Genomic DNA, 20056 nt, shown 5'->3' with positions numbered 1-20056 from the left:
ACATAAAAGGACAGAATAAATACTTTTGAAATCTGCGTAAAGGATTGTGGTGATGGTAATCAAAGAGTGAATATATCTATAATATAAAAATATTCCGTTTCAGCAAAAAAGTTTTAAAAAGGGTTTAGTTACAATATATTGCAAGCTTGCAGTTTCCTGAATATGCATTTCAGACACGAAAAACTTTACTAAAAAATTATAAAATACAATATTTTTTACAAAAGTTTCGCTGAATCTTTTTTAATCACAGGGTCGTCCGTGGGTTAAAATTGTTGTTTTGCGTGCAAAAATCGAAAACAACTCACACGCACACCCAAAAGAACCGATCGCGTGAGGAGAAAGAGAGAACTTTGGGATCCAAGTGGAACTGGGGCTCTCCGATCCTCTCCAGCGATTGGGTTATCGGTTATCACCCAGAAAAACAACAATCGCACTGCACCGGCGAGAGGCATTCAAAGTCAGGTTCGATGGCCCGAGGAACCCGCTCTCGAAGTCAAAGTCAGTTCAATTTGTTTGCTCGGCGGCGCAGATCGTGAGTTGCGCAAAGTAATTGGCAAAAATTAATAAATTACGGCAAACCGCTTGTGCAGATCTCTCAGTGTATTCATTACCAGCCCAAATATGCCCCTCAAAATCAGCAAAGTGCTGGTCTGCGATGCTGTGGACAAATCCTGCGTGGAGCTGCTGGAACAGCATGGGATTAAGGTAAGGTTTCCCAATCCCCAATGACGTGACAGTCGATTATTTGTTGGAGTTAGCAAAAGCTTACACCCATACAAGTGCTCAAGAGTACAGTGCGCCCATGAAAAAAAATACAACAACGAATAACCGACAACCAACAAATGTGGGATCGAAAGATACTTAAAGGATTATTTTGCCTAAGGAAATACACTTGAAAAGTATTTAATTATTAAATTATGCCTTCAATGCAATGTAATTCAATTTAATTAGGCTATTCGGTTAACTTGGCTATCGAGTACACACTGTAAGTGAATTTGCAAGCATGTAAAAGCGCTTAGAAGTGGACAAACAGACAATAGATGCATTTAATTGATTGCACAATTTAATCAACGTTGTTGACCATATATTTTCCTTCTTTTTTGACAAGGTTACCTACAAGCTAAAACTCCCCGTGGAGGAACTGTGCCAGGAAGTTAAGGTAAGTGGCTTAGGGATTTCAGTGCAGGAAAAGAGGTAAATACACACATGTCAGTACATAGAAATAAACGAGATAAGTCGTTGGAATGAAAGCTTTTCAAATGATTTAAGTGCGGGCTTGAAACATGTGCAATGAGCTGAGATATGGGAGAACGCTTGCTTACATACGTATGTATGTATATATGATGGTTACGTAATAATAACATCTCAATTAGTCTGTAACTAAGCAAACTAAGCACATCAACTTAAAAGTATAATTCAAAACTGCAACAGTAGGGCAGATTCCTATCTCGTTCCAATATAAAGTACTTGTAATAAACAAAATTAAAGCCAATGATAAGGAATTCATTATCATAATTGTTATTGAATTTATAGGTATTTTGCAGTAATTTAAGTGAAATAGTAACTTAAAACCCATTTAATAAATTATTTTCCTTGTCTTTAAACTTTAAAACAATAAGCATATCAGATTATTTTCACTCCAGTTATATAAATAAAGTAAATAATAGTTGGAAAAGACTTTTTTGTGGCCTCTTTATGTCAAAATCAATTACTCTCATTATTTATTTAAATGGTTTTCTGTTGCAAGAGTATTTTTGCCTCAATTAGTTAAACCGATTCATGTGTGTATCGGCACGAATGCATGTTTTGAATTTTATTTGATTTTGATTTAGAGACGGATTCTTTTGGTGATGTTATTGAATAACAAAAAAACAAATTGTAAGGGTCGGAAAATAAGTACTTGACGAAAAAATATTTTTCCCGTTCGCAGAGAGAAAATAAATTAAGGCAGTCCAACTTGTTTTTTTACCCTTTAATCGTAGTGTAAAAGGGTATACTGGAATCCTTGAAAAGTATGTAACAGGTTCAGTTACAACTGGAGTGCACAGCATTTTTAACAACTTTTCGAAATGCAGTTTTATTTTTTATTTAACCAAAAAAGAAACTATCACGTTTAAATGGCAATAGTATACTGTAAATAAGTGGGCTAGACATTGTTATCACCATTTAGTATTATCGGTCCAATAGTTCTTATCAAACATCTGGCTGATCAGACGATGTTGCCTCTACATCAAAATAATTGTTTTAACTAAAACCGAAAATTACTGGTTAATGTTATTGTCAAGGGTTCCAATAATCATAACCCGTAACCTATGCCAGCCAAATGGCTTTTATTTATGATAAAAAAAAAACAGGTGGTAGATGGTATCAATCACGCTCCCAGAAGAAATCTGTAATGGAAGCCATCCAGAATGGCAGCAACCAGAAGGCCAGCGAAATGAGTTAGGAAATTACCGGACAAATATTTATATTTACCCAGTGGCTAATTATTAAATTACACCGCATTTCAGAATTTCGACGCAGCCATCGTTCGCTCGGATACGAAAATAACCGCGGAAGTTCTGGCCGCCGGATCCGGCCGTCTGAAGGTCGTTGGCCGGGCGGGGGCGGGTGTAGACAACATCGATGTTCCCGCAGCCACGGCGCATAATGTCGTTGTCCTGAAGTAAGTGCTCCGTAAGCCCCCGGTGCATTGCACGGCGGCAAAAGGGTAGCCACGAACACTATGACCAAAATTTCCATTTATTTTTAAAGTTGAAAATCTGATACATTTATGGGGGTATTAATATGGGAAATGCAAACAGTATATTAAGTACTCATTAGAGTTCTTTCCATGCAATCAATTCCATGAACATTTTACCATTCTGTTTATTTAAACCCCTGTCTATGAAGTTTGACTTTCTGTGTGATTTATGCAACTATAATAATAAATAGCTGCATGTCGCGAAAATGAATTTATGTAGCTCTTAATGTTAGATGCATCATTTAATAGGAAATATATTAGGATAGAGAATACGGTTAAACACTAATATCGTAAATATGGGTATTCAAACTAGCAGTGCTTGATAGTGTAATCTCCGATGGCGCAGCGTCCAAATAATTATGCGCATTCCGAATCGCAGGATTGGCAGTAGATATGGCATCCCAGCCCCAAATACCCAAATGACTTGGGTCAATTGACGCCGTTTGACACGCATAATTAAGGGACGCCGAGTGTCGATGGAGTTGCGTGGGTGTTTGCAGGGCGAAGGGTTGTGGGTTGGATACTAGGAGGGTTTGGTAGTGGAATACTGGTAGCCAAGCGCGAAAATGGCCATATTTTCCCCAACTCATCCAATACTTTTTCGGCGCAATTTGCATAATGCTGTCTAGTCACAACAAACGCCCCATTCCACTTGCCCACCAGAAACGCTCAACTTGGCGCAACAGCCAGTGTCTAGCGTGGCATTTGGGGAATGTTTAACTAAACTCTCGTCGCTTTCAGCACTCCGGGTGGCAATTCCATATCGGCCTGTGAGCTGACGTGCATCCTAATTGGCTCCCTGGCCCGTCCCGTCGTCCCCGCCGGCCAGAGCATGAAGGAGGGTCGCTGGGACAGGAAGCTCTATGCCGGCACAGAGCTGTATGGAAAAACCCTGGCCGTTCTTGGACTGGGACGCATTGGACGCGAGGTCGCCATTCGGATGAAGACCTGGGGCATGCGGGTGCGTTTGGATTGCGTATTTACTTAGTGTGGCATTTTAATCGAACCCTGAGTGCTTTGCAGATTATCGGCTACGATCCCATTACCACGGAGGCGGAGGCCAAGGCGGCGGGCATCGAGAAGATGACGCTGGAGGAGATTTGGCCACTGGCGGACTACATAACCGTGCACACGCCGCTGATACCAGCCACCAGAAGTAAGTTAAATGCTCTTTCTATTCTTCTTCATACATTTTCTAAGTGATTTACATTTCAAACCAGTTAAATGTGCTTTAAGCTAAACTATATAGATTTCCTTAATGAATCCCTTTAGATCTCATTTCGGCGGAGACACTGGCCAAGTGCAAGCAGGGCGTCAAGGTGGTGAATGTGGCCCGAGGCGGCATCATCGACGAGCAGGCGGTGCTCGATGGCCTTGAGAGTGGAAAGGTGGCCGGCGCGGCCTTCGACGTTTATCCCGAGGAGCCACCAAAGTCTGCGGTCACCAAGGCCCTCATCAGTCATCCCAAGGTGGTGGCCACGCCGCATCTGGGCGCTAGCACCTCGGAGGCGCAGGTCCGTGTTGCCGTCGAGGTGGCGGAGCAGTTCATCGCCCTCAATGGAACCTCACCGAAGTACACCACTTATGCGGGCGTCATCAACAAGGAGGCTCTCGCACATTACCAGTGAAGATCGAATATTCTAACCATCAGCAGAATCTAAATTCGTTATTCAGCATTTATAAATAAGTTTACGACCAGGAGTGTAAATCAAAGTAAAAACGGAAATACACAAATAAAATTAAAAGAAGAATTTTCTAATAATATTCTTATGTGTAGGGACATTAGTAGTCAAGGTAGTGCAATAACACACAAGTTTTAAAGGCCGCCTAATTTCCCTGATTTTGTACTGCCTTTTGGTATTTTGATGGAAAATCAAGGTTTTGCCTGAAAGCAAGTTTAATGTAGATTTTATATATGTATGTACAAAGGCATTCATGGAAAAGCCGAGTTTGAGTGAACTTTCCTGGCAACTTTTGTGTGTCATTATCTTCAGCATGTGTGAATACGCTCAACTGAACCAACATTGCCAGCTGAATGTTCATTTACTGGTGTTTTCATCTACTTGATGTTCCTAAACAATTTAACAATTTTAACAGAGAGCACTAGTTATTTATTCTGATTCAATTGTAGCAGCTTAATAGAAAAGCTTTTCACTTGAAGAAGAAACTCATCAATTCTACAGCAGTATCACACAATAGAAGTTCATATAATGGACAACATTTATATATCGAATAGCGAATTCATTTCCTTGGCAGCAAGAAACTTATTGACAAATGGCTATAAATGATATATGGTGAAGAAATTTATGAAAAATATGAATATTAGTGATTTATAAGAGATGAAATGACTGCAAAGTGAAATATTAAGTGAGGTAAAATGAATTCATTTATTGGCGGAAATGCAAGACTCATTTTCGCATGTCCTTTCTGTAGTTCAGTGGAAAAGGAACTTATCCTGGCAATGCATAATTTAAGGCAGCTCGTTGCCAATTCCGTTTTACGGTATGCAAACGTGAAGTTTCACTCGATGATATGAATTGTCATGGTCCCATAATCGTGCTTCCCTGGGCGAATCACAAAGGAGTAAGTTACCATTGGAGGCGAGGAGAAGTTAAAATTAAATTTTCATTTCAATCAGCTTACATGTCGGCTCAACTCGAATCAAATTGTGAGTCGGCATTGAAATTGAACTCGGACCCTTACGACACGCAAAAAACAAGTAGAAGTTGAATATTCAAATACAATGTGAATGGGTGTATGGTTACAGAGCGATATGCCTAGGTACCATTACACTTGAAGAAATATTTGACTTATTAATACCTTATATATTTGTTCTATATTGCCCTCGATTTCAGGGTATTTTTCTTTCCAAAGGAGTTAAGAATGGTGCTATGGCTTTACAACGCTGTTCCGCACTGCATCGCAAATTCATTTAGCAAATTACTTCTCACATGGCATTAGAAATTAAAGCCTACGACAGGTGCTAAGCAATCGATATCATTTGTTGTGATGGCCTCTTGAGAGTCCTAATGGCCTCCTAAATTGGAAATCGACACCAATGTAATGGTGACATTTGTGAAAACGTAATTAATGCTTACAAGAAAAAACTCTATTCAAAATCAGTCTCACTTTCAGCAATGCTCGCTCCAATAAGCCAAAACATTTGTCTTTGAATTTCCGTCTAAGTCCCACAGCCACCCCTTTGTGGCAAGTTAAGCATGGATTACGGATTACGTTGAAATGCTCGAAAATAGCCACCGAAATTCACGGTTCGCTGTCCTTGAACTTGAAATGCTACAACGCACCACTATAAAGGGTGTTCTTACTTTCAAAGGACTAAAGGTTAAGCATTAGTTGTTGTCAAGTTAGGGTTTAAAAAGATTTATGCACAATTACGTTCTAAAAATCGCCAGCAAACAAAAGTATTAAGAAGGCTGCATTAGACCAGACCATTAGTCCGGAAAACCCATAGAATTCTACGCAATTTGTCAACCCAAAAACAGAAGATGATTCCCATAATTGACTGTCAGACTGCACGAGGATGTATTATTGCAATTTGTGATGTTAATCAGTAACGGGAAAAGGAAATGGGCTCAACGCCCGTGATGTTCGGTCAAGTCATCACTTAGAGTGAACCCTCTAAATTTGAAACGAATCATTTTTGGCTGCCAAGAGGAACAAATAAACAAAGTCCTTAGCATCCTGTCGAATTGTCGAATTGACCAACTGGCCAACGGCCAAAGTCGTCCTCCCACTTGGCCCGCTGATGATCCCCGAGGCTCGGCTGATGCTGTCATTCATAGACCACTTAATTCAGCCGCGTCCTGCTGCCCACCACCCACAACACCCACTGCTCCTTTTCGGATACGGAACCAATGCGAATTCCGCCGAGGCGCACGAAGCACTAAGCACGGACCTCGGAGCTCGGAGTACGGAGGCTATAAAAGCAGGACCACGGATGGCACGAACACAGTCTGCGCCAGACTACGGGCGTGTTGAATTGCCGTAAACGGAAAAGCGCGGAAAAGCGGAGCAACAAGTGGGACTCTGAGGCTGGGCTATAAACGCACACCTGTTGGGGGGGATAAACGAAAGGAGTCATGGGATTTGACTAAACAAATGACATCTGCCATCTAGTGCTGCCGTGACCATGTGAAAATCCACGACCATTAAGTGCACCCAAGTCAGTTTGATACAGTGGGTCGGATTCGGATTCAGATTCTGGAGTTGTCAGTGGCCGTGTCGGTGTCAGTTTCAGTTGCGTGTGAAATAAAACTTTATTGCCTTTGAGGATGCCAGGCCTTTCCGCCTCCACCGCTGCATTCTCCTGCATCGTCGTCCTGCTCGGCTGTCAGCGGAGTCATCCTTTGGCCGCCGGAGCCGCCGTCTCCTCCATGCGCCGCCTGTCGGATACGATAAATATTGGATTCCTGGCGGAATATTCACAGATGCGAGTGAGTAAACCTTGGAGATCAGTGTACTGCTAAGGCGGTTTTAAATTCGATATAAATTATCGAAATTAATTGCGAACTTCGTCCTGTGGTAACTGTGTATGTGCATGCATAATTCATCGACCTGCCGCCTCACATTTGCAATTCAAATGGCAATCTCATTTTGGAGCAGAGCACAAGTCAACGCATCCTGTCCCAAAAATATGCCAACATTTATGGCTCAGCACGATGATTGAAGGGACCATTCTGTTGCCCTAATCAAACACATCATGCGTCCCCTGAGGCATTTGACTATAATGCTTAATACTCTAACTACGCTGCGAATTATTGCTGGCTAAACGGATCAGGAAATTTAATTTGCGAAAATGAATGACACAGCCTAGAAAAATATCTAGTTAGTTATTTATTTTATTATAATTTATATCTTTAAATTTCTGTTGAAATTGTAGGCAAACATAATGTGCCTTAAAGCAAATCAAAGTTTCACCTACCTAAGGTAAAGTGTTTCCTATTCGATCTGGTTGCCCAAAAGCCTTTTCAACTTGTTTTGATTTTCTGATGTTTTTCGATGAGGATTGACAGCGGTATCTGGTCTGTGATGAATAAAAATAGAGAACAATGGAGATAAATGCATTCCTATTATATCCCATTGATAGGCCAGTAATCCGTACAGATCTAGTTTCTTTTATACCCAACTTAATTGGAACCCGGAAAAAGCCACAATGCTTGTAGTAGTGTGCTCATGGCTTCCATTTATTTAATAGCGAAATGCGCAGCTTAAAAGCAAATCCATCAAGAGTCCTGCTTCGCTTCATAAATTGACAAAAGCAATTCACATTTTTTTGGTCAGTCCTTTTTCGGACATGTGAGATATTCACAAATACATGTGGATCATGAAAATCATAAAAATATGAGCAGCTATTTTTGCCAAAAATTCTGCCTTTGTCATCTTTTTTATGTGATAAGAGATATCCTGTATTGAGTTTTATTAAAGTGTTACATTTACTAAGCTCCATTCAACTTTTACGAGAACTTTAATTCAACTATATTTGAAGAGTCTTAACTGAATTGTGTTAACTAGTATTCATGCAGAAATGGGGTAATTATAACACGAATATTTATTTGTCTTTACTTTTTACTTTTTTATGTAAATGCAAAACCTTTTCTTATTTGTTTTTCATGTACGATTTATAAGTCCCCTTGGCACAATCACATTCCTGAGTAAATTGGCCTGCAGGGCATAAAAATAAATATTAATTGGCTGTAAAGAAAGGATGACAGCACCTTAAACCGGCTAGAAAAGCCGGAATTAAATCAGCAGAAATAGGATTTATTAAAAAATTTGAACTTTAAATATCTCAGCATTTAAACACGGAAGTCACTTACTATGGAATTTATAATAAGGTGAACTCTAATGGCAGTAAAAAAAGAAAGAATAGAAACTATAGCGACCATATAAATTCTTGGACTCTCGAGGTGGGATGCCTTTTGCTTGTCCATTGAGTAGAGTTTTTCTTTTAAGTCGGGGCTTAACTTCTACGCCAACTTCAAAGATACAAATTTAAGAAGGGCTCAATGCCTGCATAAATTAAATTAATTGGAACCAACCGTAGTTTAAACCTCACCTCTGCAAACTTTTCCCAGTAACTATGACAGCTTCATAAGTATTTCATACTCATATATTATATGTGCATTTTGCTCCCTTCCTAACGAAATGAAATATAGGGCAAGGGAGCAATTTAATTTACAAATTTGTAAAGAAGGTTCCTGGGGGTGCACAATATACTATAATTGCAATTAGTTTAATTTTGATGTTTTACGTTTTTGTTCAAGATAATTAATGATAGCTTCAAGCTTATAGGGATGTTTATAAGCAAGTTAATTAGGTTTACTAATTTCTTTTTCTTTGGCGTTTCAAGTTCGTTGATTTCAATGACCTAATTACTTTTTGAACAAACATTCAGTTAAATTTGATAATCTACATCGGATATACGTCATTTACAACATTCTGCAAATCAAATTGATCGCATTATTTTTAAATTTTTAACCAAAAGTAAATGCTGTTTATTACATTATGTTTCAATTAAGCAGAATTAGCACATAGGTATTACATTTCAATGTAATTATCCTCGGTACCAAATAATCAAGTCTGCAACATTTCCGGTGAATTCACAGCACGGACTTAAAGAGGCTCCTTAAGAAAAATACAATTTAAGGTTAAGAAGCTTATTTATAGAATTACGAACTGAATACGCCATCGGTTTTAAATTCCCTTAATGAGAGATATCAGGAATACTTAAGGAGTCTTATGGATAAACGCTTCAAAGTTGTGAATAACAATCGCATTAAATTTAATTCGTAACAGCCCCACGATAATTTATAAGTGAAGTCAACCATTGCAAAGCCCACATAATTTAACAACACATTTTAACTGTTTGAATAATAACTACCATCGAAAACATTGACAAAAACCACAAAACAATTCTGGATTTAAATTGCTCCTATAACCCATTTAATATATTAAATAAAGTGCTTTAATTGATTATGGTTTTTGACTCAGAAAACTTTAACACCAAATTAGGAACTCGAATATGTTGCAATTTCTTTTCATCAAAGTTTAATCTAAAAGCAAGCAAAGAAGTTATTCTTATGGGAGTAACGAGCAGGCAAAAAATTGTTTACTTTTTTGAGCTCTTTAAACTCCTAAGAGAAGCTTAAGAAAATCGTTTGCGCAGAGTATCACGTTGCGTTAAGCGAAAACTTCAGCATTTTCTCCATCCCAAAAAATAATTTAAGTCAAGTAAAAGGAGTGGAGTATGCTTCCAATCTTTAAATCTGTATACCAGCATTTTGCTGAAACTAAAAAGCTCAATTAATGCTGTGAGTGTGTGGTTTTCTTAATTCTTATTTCATTCATTTCGGTTTCCAAGGATTTCGATTGCCTGGAGATTTGAACCTTAAAGGCTTTTTAATGATTTATATGTATATACAAATATGCATGTTCATATGTAGGACATTTTCACAGCCTTTTTTGAATGATTATCAACGAGGTCGGAGCTAGAAAAAAAATGCGTGCAAACTTTTTGATTTCGATGGGGAGGCAAACTTTTCAATTAAGAGGGTAAAACTTTTTAAATTGTAAATTAATTTAACAAATTTATGTGGAAGTAAGGTATTTTTTTGGAAATCGAACTTTTCCACGTTATCCCCATGGAATCCGCGAGAAATAAAAACTTGAGCTAGGAGCAGTTTCGGTACCTGTCTGGCTCAATTCCCTAGAAAATATCTAAATTGTACATTTACATTGCGTTTACAAAAATGCGTGATTATGTATCCAACTTAATACGTTCGCATCGCTGCCTGTGCATTTTCACGGCACTCCAATTGACCCTGATGCTCTCGATGCTGGAAGTGAAAGTGAAAGTTGACCAATCGCCGGAGCTGCAGCGACCTTTGACCCGAGTGTACTTGGTGGCCCATCTGGGGGAGCTTGCCTGGAGTCCTTTGTTTTCCGGCTTTGCCATGGGTGCCATGTTCTACGGATACGGTTTGATACACTTGCCCAGCAAAGGACTCCTCGGGGGGTTCTTCACCAGCCTGCGATCAGCGGGCTTATCCGTGTGGCAGCAATGCAGTCCCGTGATGCTTGTGCCCTGGACCATGAAGGTGGCCCAGAACCTAAGCCTTTTCCCCTGCCACATGTGGGAGTGCCTCGCCAAGGATGTTTTCCTCGAGGCCGACAATTGTCTGTTGCTCGTCTTCCTGGCCGTTGTGCTGTGGAACTACCTGCTCATCCTGGCCATCGCCAGCTTGGTGCTGGCTGTGAGACTCAACCTCCAGATGATGTGTGCCAGGCACATTGGGAACGGGGACCACGAGCTGCGGGCCTACGTCCGGGGAATCAATGATCTGCTCGGCTTTGAGATGATAGTGCTCACTGAATGAGAGGTTTTGGTTACCCACAAGTAACCTCCATTGTATATAGAGGTTATATTGTGTATAATATTATATCATGACAAATTATAAGTTTAATTATGGAACAATAAAATTGTAGTACTTGAAACACAAAGAGATCGTAACAAGTAACCTCCATTGTATATAGAGCTTATATTGTGCATAATATTATATCATGACAAATTATAAGTTTAATTATGGAACATTAAAATTGTAGTATTTGAAACACAAAGAGATCGTAACCTAGAGACTAAATATTAAGCACATATTAAATGTACTGCTTTGGTGTTTAGCTTTTGGCAGTTTTTGAATATTTTGGGAGCGGCTATGCAATGTTATCCTGTAAACATTATTAATGCAGCAAATGGAATTTGAATAAGGTTTAGTTTCTGCAATTTGAATACCACTGACCGTAAGCAAAGTAGTTGCCATTTAACAACCTGAACATATATATATCACAAAACTTTAGGTTTATTAAATTCCTTCTAGAAAATGTTATTGCTTTCAACTAATTACGTAACGAGTGGACTTAGCTTATCCTTGTGAAATCCCATCTGTGGAAACTAGTAAAGGTCGAGCTTCATTTGTCTAAACAGATGTATTATTTATTTTTAAATTAGCCACACCCATAGGGTGAAACCAAGTGTACATAATAGTGTTTTGCATGGCTTTGTTATGCTTTACGTTGGTCCTCCACAACTGACACAACATGAATAAATTAAGTGGCATTTGGCGTGGGGAGAAGTTCGCGAGTGGCAGGATCTGGTGTTAATATTCACTACTCATCGCTGACTTTAATTGGCCTTATTTACATTAGGTGACGCTCGGCGGACTGCCACTTGCCATCGAGGATGTGAACAAGAACCCCAACCTTTTGCCGGGCAAGAAGTTGGCCTTCAAGCCGGTGGACATTGGCCAGAAAATGAGCGCCTACCGCGTGAAGCCATTGAGGTAATTCGTTCGTCTGCTATCACCTTAAATAATTCCCTGTATCAGTTGCCATCTGAAATTTCTTTTCCGGTTGCCGTTGACGTTTCCGTTGCCGTTCCTGTTTCCGTTTCCGTTTCCAGGGCGATGACACAGATGCGGGAAGGTGGCGTGACCGCATTCATCGGTCCCGACGAGAGCTGCACCACGGAGGCGCTGCTGGCCTCCGCCTGGAACACACCAATGCTTTCCTTCGTTAGTAGACCCATTACTCAAATCTAGGTCACCGGTGTTCAATTTAAGAACTCAACCCTTTGGCCTTTACTTATGAAGGGCTATTCTGTCACAGTTGGCAAAGATTGCCCTTGCTTAACAGATTGATCCACAATTGCCATAAAAAAAGTACAAAGTTATATAAGTGTCATTTCTTGAATACAAAAGACACTACACAACTTTAGAGTCCAGTGGCACAAATTACATTTGTTATTTATTACTTGCAGGTTGCAATTTGCATATGCTATTTCTTTTAGGTTATATATTTCTTGTTAGATGGTTTGGCACTAACAGTTGTATTACTCCATTTATCTGAGACATGCTACCAAAATAACTTGTTTTAATTCCCCAGAAATGCTCCGATCCAATTGTCTCAAACAAAAGCACATTTCACACCTTTGCACGAACCTTAGCTCCTGCTTCCAAGGTAAGTTCCTGATTAAATCCCAACCAACTTTATTACAAAAAAAAGAGGTAACATGTTTGCAGGTCTCGAAAAGTGTTATCAGTCTGCTGAACGCCTTTCACTGGAATAAATTCTCGATAGTAGTCAGCTCAAAACCGATCTGGGGCTCGGATGTAGCCCGTGCCATACAGGTGAGTCTAATGTGCAGAGTTTTTCACCTTATTTAATGTTTTTGGAACAGGAATTGGCGGAGGCCAGGAACTTCACCATCAGTCACTTCAAGTATATCTCCGACTATATACCAACCACAAAGACGCTTTCGCAGATCGATCGAATTATTGAAGAAACATTTGCCACTACTCGCAGTAAGTGGGCAGAATAAGTTGAAATACTTTTAATTATATAATCAAATCTTCAATGCAGTATATGTGTTCATTGGGGAGCACATTGCCATGGTGGACTTTGTGCGAGGCCTCCAGAATCGCCGGCTGCTCGAGAGTGGGGACTACATCGTGGTTTCGGTGGACGACGAGATCTACGACTCCAATCGAAGGGTGAACAGTATGGAACGTAGTAAGTGAATTGTGCGGATTGGCAGTCCGAGCTAGAATTCTAATGCATGCACCATCTATTCCAGATTATTTAGATCCTTATATTAGAAAAGAAAAGAGCAAATCGCTGGACAAAATCTCATTTCGTTCAGTTATAAAAATAAGCATGACATATCCACAAAACCCCCATATTCGGTAATTTATCTGACTCTTAGTTATCTAACTGTGCGTATTTTTGTTGCGTCTTTCTAACAATTGTTAATCAATTTTTAAGCTCATAGTTTTTACAAATCTCTTCAAGTTTTTCTGTTGGTCAAAGTAGCGCCTAGTTTTCAGCATGGGTTTAGAGTATTTTAAGACAAATAGACAAAGATGTATCATTTCATTGGTTTACTAGCTGCAATTCCTAAATGGCAATTTCCTTAAAAATGTAGACATTCATTTACGTTAATCATTTGCACGCCAAATAAATATTTGAAATAATTTATGGAAAACAGCTTATTCATTTTTCTGAACTTATGCTTGCAGCGACATTTGTTCCAAAATAAAAGATTATGCCCGAAAAACTCCGTTTCTGGTGCCGTATCATCAACGTGTCTTCGACAACATATCGGTAGGAAAATCGTCTTTTATTTAAAGCTTTCAATTTGCTTTATTTATAATATACCCTATTTCTGAACCATATAAATTTCTATGACTGTGTTGATAGGTTCCCATATATGGCCTGCATCTTTACGACAGTGTTATGATCTATGTTCGAGCTATAACAGAAGTTCTAAGACTGGGCGGTGATATTTACGATGGAAACTTGGTAATGAGTCACATTTTCAATAGGTCCTATCACTCCATTCAAGGATTTGATGTAAGTTATTAAGCATTAAAACTTTAACCCATTTTTAACATGTATCCACTTATACTATTTCCTAGGTTTACATAGACTCGAATGGCGATGCTGAGGGTAATTACACAGTCATAACTCTGCAAAACGATGTGGGCAGTGGAACCTCGGTGGGTTCCCTAGCCAAGATGTCCATGCAGCCAGTTGGGTTCTTTGCCTATGACAAGAACTCTGATATTCCAGTGAGTTAACTTAAAATTATATACTAACTATATAATAACCATATTAAAAACCCAAGGAGTTCCGCTACATAAAGAATGATAGACCCATTCAATGGCTAAATGGGCGTCCTCCGCTCGCAGAACCCCTATGTGGTTTTCATGGCGAACTGTGTCCCCGAAAGAAACTCGACTGGCGGTACCTGGTATCAGGTCCACTATGTGCCCTCGTTGTGGTTGTGGCTATTGCCCTGCTAATCAAGTATGATTATATGCTTCAAATATATCGTTTAAAATATATCTATATGTATCTATTGTTCAGGCATTACCGGTATGAACAGACTCTGGCAGGTCTTTTGTGGAAAGTGGACATGAAGGATGTCACCGTCATAAATCTCGGCGAATACAATAATCCCACTAATAAGAATATTGTAGGTTACACATTTATAATATTTATAATATGAAACCTACCCCTTCTGTTTAAAAAAAACCATTATTTTAGTTCCAAATCTGCCGTCAAAGCATTTTAGTGGTTGGTGAGCCCAACAAAAGGTCCTTTACAAATATAGGTAACATGAATTTAAACAATAATAATAGTATTTAAAGGATCTAACCCATTGAGCAGCTCTATTTCGTGGCAATATTGTGGCCATGAAAAAGATTCACAAGAAGAGTGCAGACATCACGCGATCAATTCGCAAGGAACTGAAACTGATGCGAGAGGTAGAGGACAGCAAAGCTTGGGCAGAAAATAATATTAAAAACATTTAAACAATTGTTTAAACATGTCATTCAGGTGCGGCATGAGAACATTATCAACTTCATTGGTGCGTCCACGGATCACGGATCCGTGATCATCTTCACCACTTACTGTGCGCGCGGCAGTTTGGAGGACGTGCTGGCCAACGAGGATTTGCATCTGGACCACATGTTCATCTCCTCCCTCGTGTCGGATATCCTAAAGGGAATGATCTACCTGCACGACTCGGAGATTATCTCCCATGGCAACCTGCGATCCAGCAACTGCCTCATCGACTCCCGTTGGGTGTGCCAAATATCGGACTTTGGACTGCACGAGCTGAAAGCTGGCCAGGAAGAGCCCAACAAGTAAAAATATTTATTTTATAAATTTATTCTGCATTCATTGATCGTTTGTTCGCCAGCATTCAGTTTACTTTTGGTTGAAAACTACTAGAGAATAAATAAGTACCACACGGCCATTCTAAGCTAGAAAATCCTTTCATAAAATATAAAAAAGTCATCGAACTTTCCTCGATAATACAACACGCTGTCGTTTCATGACGTTTGCAGGAGTGAACTGGAACTGAAACGTGCCCTCTGCATGGCGCCGGAGCTTTTGAGGGACGCCTACCGACCTGGACGCGGATCCCAGAAGGGGGACGTCTATTCCTTTGGGATACTGCTCTACGAGATGATTGGCCGCAAAGGACCTTGGGGTGACACGGCCTATTCGAAGGAGGGTGAGTATTAACTACTACCATTGTGCAAATGTATGAAATGTATATGTTGTGTTGCTGCAGAAATAATCCAGTTTGTCAAGTGTCCGGAAATGCTGCAGCACGGAGTATTCCGACCAGCTCTGACGCACACCCACTTGGACATTCCGGACTACATCCGGAAGTGCCTGTGCCAATGCTGGGATGAAGATCCCGAGGTCAGGCCCGATATCAGACTGGTTCGCATGCACTTGAAGGAGCTTCAGGCTGGCTTGTCAGTACCACATATTGGATAAAGTCTTTCGTACTTTATAGAATTTAACTTTGCAGAAAACCCAATATATTCGACAATATGCTATCGATCATGGAGAAATATGCTTACAATCTCGAGGGTTTGGTTCAGGAGCGAACCAATCTGCTGTACGAAGAGAAGAAGAAAACCGATATGCTTCTTTACCAGATGCTGCCAAGGTGATTACTGTTTAGTTGTAGAATATCATTTAAGATTGCATTCCTTACAGACCTGTAGCTGAGCTTCTGAAGCGAGGAGATCCTGTCGAGGCTGAATGCTTCGACTGTGTCACCATATTGTTCAGTGATATAGTGGGCTTCACCGAGCTCTGCACCACAAGCACTCCCTTTGAGGTGGTGGAGATGCTAAACGATTGGTACACCTGCTGCGACTCCATCATTTCCAATTATGATGTCTATAAGGTTTGTTACCACATACCTGTATTTGCATGAATATTTTGTTGGAAATGTCCATTTCAGGTTGAGACAATTGGAGATGCCTATATGGTTGTGTCCGGACTGCCACTGCAGAATGGAAGTCGCCATGCAGGGGAGATAGCCTCGCTGGCTCTCCATCTCTTGGAGACGGTGGGCAATCTCAAGATCCGGCACAAGCCCACGGAGACAGTTCAGCTCCGTATCGGAGTGCACTCCGGTCCTTGTGCAGCAGGTGTAGTGGGTCAGAAGGTAGGGAATTGGATATACATATATAAAATATATCTGAAATACATCTCATCCCTGAATCAGATGCCCAGATATTGTCTATTCGGGGACACGGTGAACACAGCAAGTCGGATGGAAAGCACTGGTGACTCGATGAGAATTCATATATCCGAAGCCACCTACCAACTGCTCCAGCTGATCGGCAGCTATGTGTGCATTGAAAGGGGTCTGACCAGCATAAAGGTATGTTTCAATTCAAAACAGTCTTGCAAGATAATCAAATTGAATTTTACTTTCAGGGGAAGGGCGACATGCGAACCTATTGGCTGACCAAACGGCAGCAACCGGAGCTAACTCCGGATCTGATTAGCACCGTGGATACTTTGGACACCTACTGCTCCGGGGCACGAGAGAGCATAGAGGCCTCAGTCCATCAATATTGCATTCCAGCTGCGAATAACTACAGATTGGGATCCTGCAACTGTGACACCAAGTGTTTATATAGCCGTCGATCGGACGACAATGTGACCAATTCCCATGGAACTTCCGAATTTCCGAAGATAAGTGAAACCACGCAAGTCAATTGCAATCAATTGTGTGTCTGCCGATTGAACAGCAGCCAAGTGTTCAGTAATCGAGGTCCCCGATCGGCGCCTAGTATCACATTTAGGCTATAAGAACTCAATTATACTCGTAATTAACTTTAGGCTCCTTGATCGATGTAAAATACTGGCGTCCCTTGCGGTTTATGTATTGTTATGTATCTCTTTACAAAAGTTTTAAATATGATTATTGAAATTCCAACAAAATATTCCACCATAACACATTGTAGTTCAATTTGTCCGTCCAGTCACAAAGCTGAGTCTTTCAATTATTTATACTTTACCTTAGATCAGATATGTGTTTAGTTTGTCACAGGATTTCTGCCAAGCAACAACATTTACTAATAAAATTAATTGTGATTTTATCATAGAGTGTTTTTTCAGTTAGGTATCCTAATTTTTAGTAATTTGAAAGTTGTTCTTCAGCGCCTGCCAGCATTCGTAGTATGAGGCATCCAGTTTTTGGCAGGTTTCCTCGCCCCACTTGGTCACGGCCAAACTTAGAGAGGACTCGAACATGAAGGCCTTCAAGAAATATTAGGCTATAAAACCCTATTTCAGACTGTCAATTATCCAACCCACCTGAGTGCCCTCGGCCACGCGTTCCGCCACCAGCTTGGCATTCGAGGCACCTTCAAAGCACTTGACATCTGGACCATGTGGCGTCATCATGGAATGCAGGGTGGCTCCGCCTGCTGCAAAGCCATCCTCCTTGGCCTCATACTTGCCCAGAATCAGGCCCATGAACTCGCTCATGCAGTTCCCTAAAAATAAAGACAACCATGAGATGAATATAATAGTACCTTAGTATCCACTCACTGTGGTAATAGGGTGGCCTGAAGGTGTGCTCCTGCACTGACCAGCGGGGTGGGAAGATCACAAAGTCGGCTATGGCCGTTCCGGCTCTTAGGCTGGGACATGTGAGCACGGTGAAAATGCTGGGATCGCAATGATCAAAGCTGACCGAGTTGATCACCATGAACTTGGACAGATCGTACTTGAAGGGCACATAGTTGCCGTGCCAGGCAACCACATCAAAGACGGTGTGATTTTGCTTGGCCACAAAGAGGCTACCCTGGAATTTAGAAATCACCTGGAAGTCTATTCGAAATAATTTATTTTATAATTAATTTTTTAGTTCATCATAAAATGCGCGCTGATATTTACCCTTTACATCCCGATCGTCGAACCAGGCCACAGGTGTCTCGAAATCTCTGGGATTGGCCAATCCATTGGCACCAATGGGACCCAAATCTGGCAAAACGAAGTGGCCATCATACACCTCCAGGATATAGCCCCTGAAAAACGGTAAAGGATTAACTTTAGTGATCATTTAGGAGCTTCTTGCTCACCTGGAAGAGGAATCCACATTTACAGCAAATCGTATTCCTTGTGGTATGACGCAGATCTCATTCGGAGCCACAGACATCCTTCCGAACTCCGTGATTACATCTAGGACTCCTTGCTGGGGCACTAAATCAATGATTAGGAATGTGAGTCAGATTTTCAAGTCCACCCAAGACAACTACCATTCTTACCAATCAAAAAGTCGCCATCGCTGTTGTAGAAAGCCGAATTCTCCATTGAGGCATTGCAGGAGTAAATGTGTATGGCGAGACCATGACGAGATCTGGGATCTCCTGCTCCACAAACCGTGTGCAAGCCTTCCACAAAGTCTACCCTCCTTCCATCCTTTGGAGGAAGGTCAAAGGGTTTCCAGCGAAGCTAGATGAAGAATTAAATAATATACAACTGCTTATATTGATAACTAACAGCAGTAACCACCTGGTTTGGATTTGGTGGCTGCTCATCCCAGTTCTGCCTGAAGTAGTCAGCTCCCTTGAAGGGCTGGAATGGCAGGTGCACGGCAGAGGGCAACTTCCTATAGAGCCAGGTGCGCACATTCTCCGTCCTGGGAGCAGTGAAGGCACTGCCGGATAGCTGCTCCGCATAGAGTTTGTAGGGGCACACTTGAGGCGAGTTCTGTCCCACTGGCAGAGAGTTGGGATACCGCTCGTCCTCAGATGAGAAGTGAGACCCGAAGCCCGAGAGGTACTGTGATGTGAAAAAAAAATATATTTGAGTGACAATTCTCTTCAAATTTAAATTGCACTTCTTTGAAAACCGTTGTATAAATACATTCACTGAGTAAAATAAAAGATTATAAAATTATTCAAGTCGTTAACTTGTTTTTTTTACAACCACCAAAGGGAATTGAAAGGCATGCACAAATACAACCCGATTAACAAGATTTGGAAAACTATTTGGTATTAACATATTCGCCACGCAATACATTAGTTTGGAAAACCAACTTATATCCAAATTACGGTGGAAGATATGAAAATACATATACTAACTCTCATATCTAATCTTTACAACTTTTAGTTTAACGTAAAGTCACATTTATCACGATTTTCACACTGACACAGAATTGTTATAGCCATAGAATGATCACCTTGTATTCCGACATGTCTGTTCCTCCGGCGGTTTAAAAAAGCACTGAAGTGTACGGATCATAGGCGACCCCTATTTATATATGCTCGATCCAGTCAGGCCACTTGTTCTCCATCGCTAAATGCCGAGTGTTTTGAATACTGGCCGGAGAAACTAGTCGCCGTGCAAAGGCCGGTCCCCTAAAATGCGGCGAATGATACCAGAGATAAACACCTGCCCCCCAGTTGT

At 40.7% G+C, this 20056-nt stretch overlaps 4 protein-coding genes across 5 annotated transcripts; 3 read left to right on the top strand and 1 right to left on the bottom strand.

Moving 5' to 3' along the window:
• The first annotated feature begins 502 nt into the window (after window positions 1–502).
• On the top strand, window positions 503–4494 carry LOC6527250 (D-3-phosphoglycerate dehydrogenase). The gene is made up of 6 exons (XM_002088308.4): window positions 503–705; window positions 1109–1159; window positions 2511–2665; window positions 3485–3704; window positions 3767–3899; window positions 4016–4494. Exons 1-6 carry the CDS (start codon window positions 622–624, stop codon window positions 4369–4371), a joined length of 999 nt encoding a protein of 332 aa, XP_002088344.1. The 5' UTR covers window positions 503–621; the 3' UTR covers window positions 4372–4494.
• A 2218-nt stretch (window positions 4495–6712) lies between these two features.
• LOC6527249 (guanylate cyclase 32E) lies at window positions 6713–17739 on the top strand. The gene is made up of 23 exons (XM_015197682.3): window positions 6713–7197; window positions 11966–12099; window positions 12219–12330; window positions 12701–12775; window positions 12838–12945; window positions 12996–13119; window positions 13178–13327; window positions 13392–13500; window positions 13834–13918; window positions 14015–14167; window positions 14233–14385; window positions 14442–14623; window positions 14684–14792; window positions 14864–14930; window positions 14987–15084; window positions 15158–15468; window positions 15673–15842; window positions 15903–16092; window positions 16149–16289; window positions 16340–16532; window positions 16590–16796; window positions 16857–17015; window positions 17072–17739. Exons 1-23 carry the CDS (start codon window positions 7036–7038, stop codon window positions 17447–17449), a joined length of 3570 nt encoding a protein of 1189 aa, XP_015053168.1. The 5' UTR covers window positions 6713–7035; the 3' UTR covers window positions 17450–17739.
• On the top strand, window positions 10348–11263 carry LOC26534841. The gene has a single exon (XM_015199070.3). The coding sequence runs from the start codon at window positions 10513–10515 to the stop codon at window positions 11137–11139; it is 627 nt and encodes a 208-aa protein (XP_015054556.1). The 5' UTR covers window positions 10348–10512; the 3' UTR covers window positions 11140–11263.
• Window positions 17720–19925, bottom strand: LOC6527248 (homogentisate 1,2-dioxygenase). Of its 2 annotated transcripts, none has more exons than XM_002088306.4 (8): window positions 19830–19925; window positions 19160–19429; window positions 18913–19099; window positions 18727–18847; window positions 18542–18672; window positions 18194–18475; window positions 17957–18138; window positions 17720–17899 (listed from the first exon to the last, which is right to left on the bottom strand). In XM_002088306.4, the coding sequence occupies exons 1-8, from the start codon at window positions 19842–19844 to the stop codon at window positions 17768–17770; spliced, it is 1320 nt and encodes a 439-aa protein (XP_002088342.1). In that variant the 5' UTR covers window positions 19845–19925; the 3' UTR covers window positions 17720–17767. The 2 variants fall into 2 exon arrangements, with proteins under 2 accessions (XP_002088342.1, XP_015053640.1); XM_015198154.3 differs by lacking the exon at window positions 19830–19925 and adding an exon at window positions 19732–19752.
• Window positions 19926–20056: the final 131 nt, after the last annotated feature.

The sequence above is a fragment of the Drosophila yakuba genome, chromosome 2L (genome assembly GCF_016746365.2).
Source record: "Drosophila yakuba strain Tai18E2 chromosome 2L, Prin_Dyak_Tai18E2_2.1, whole genome shotgun sequence".
NCBI classification, from domain to species: Eukaryota; Metazoa; Arthropoda; class Insecta; order Diptera; family Drosophilidae; genus Drosophila; species Drosophila yakuba.
This window is presented reverse-complemented; position numbering and strand designations above follow the sequence as displayed.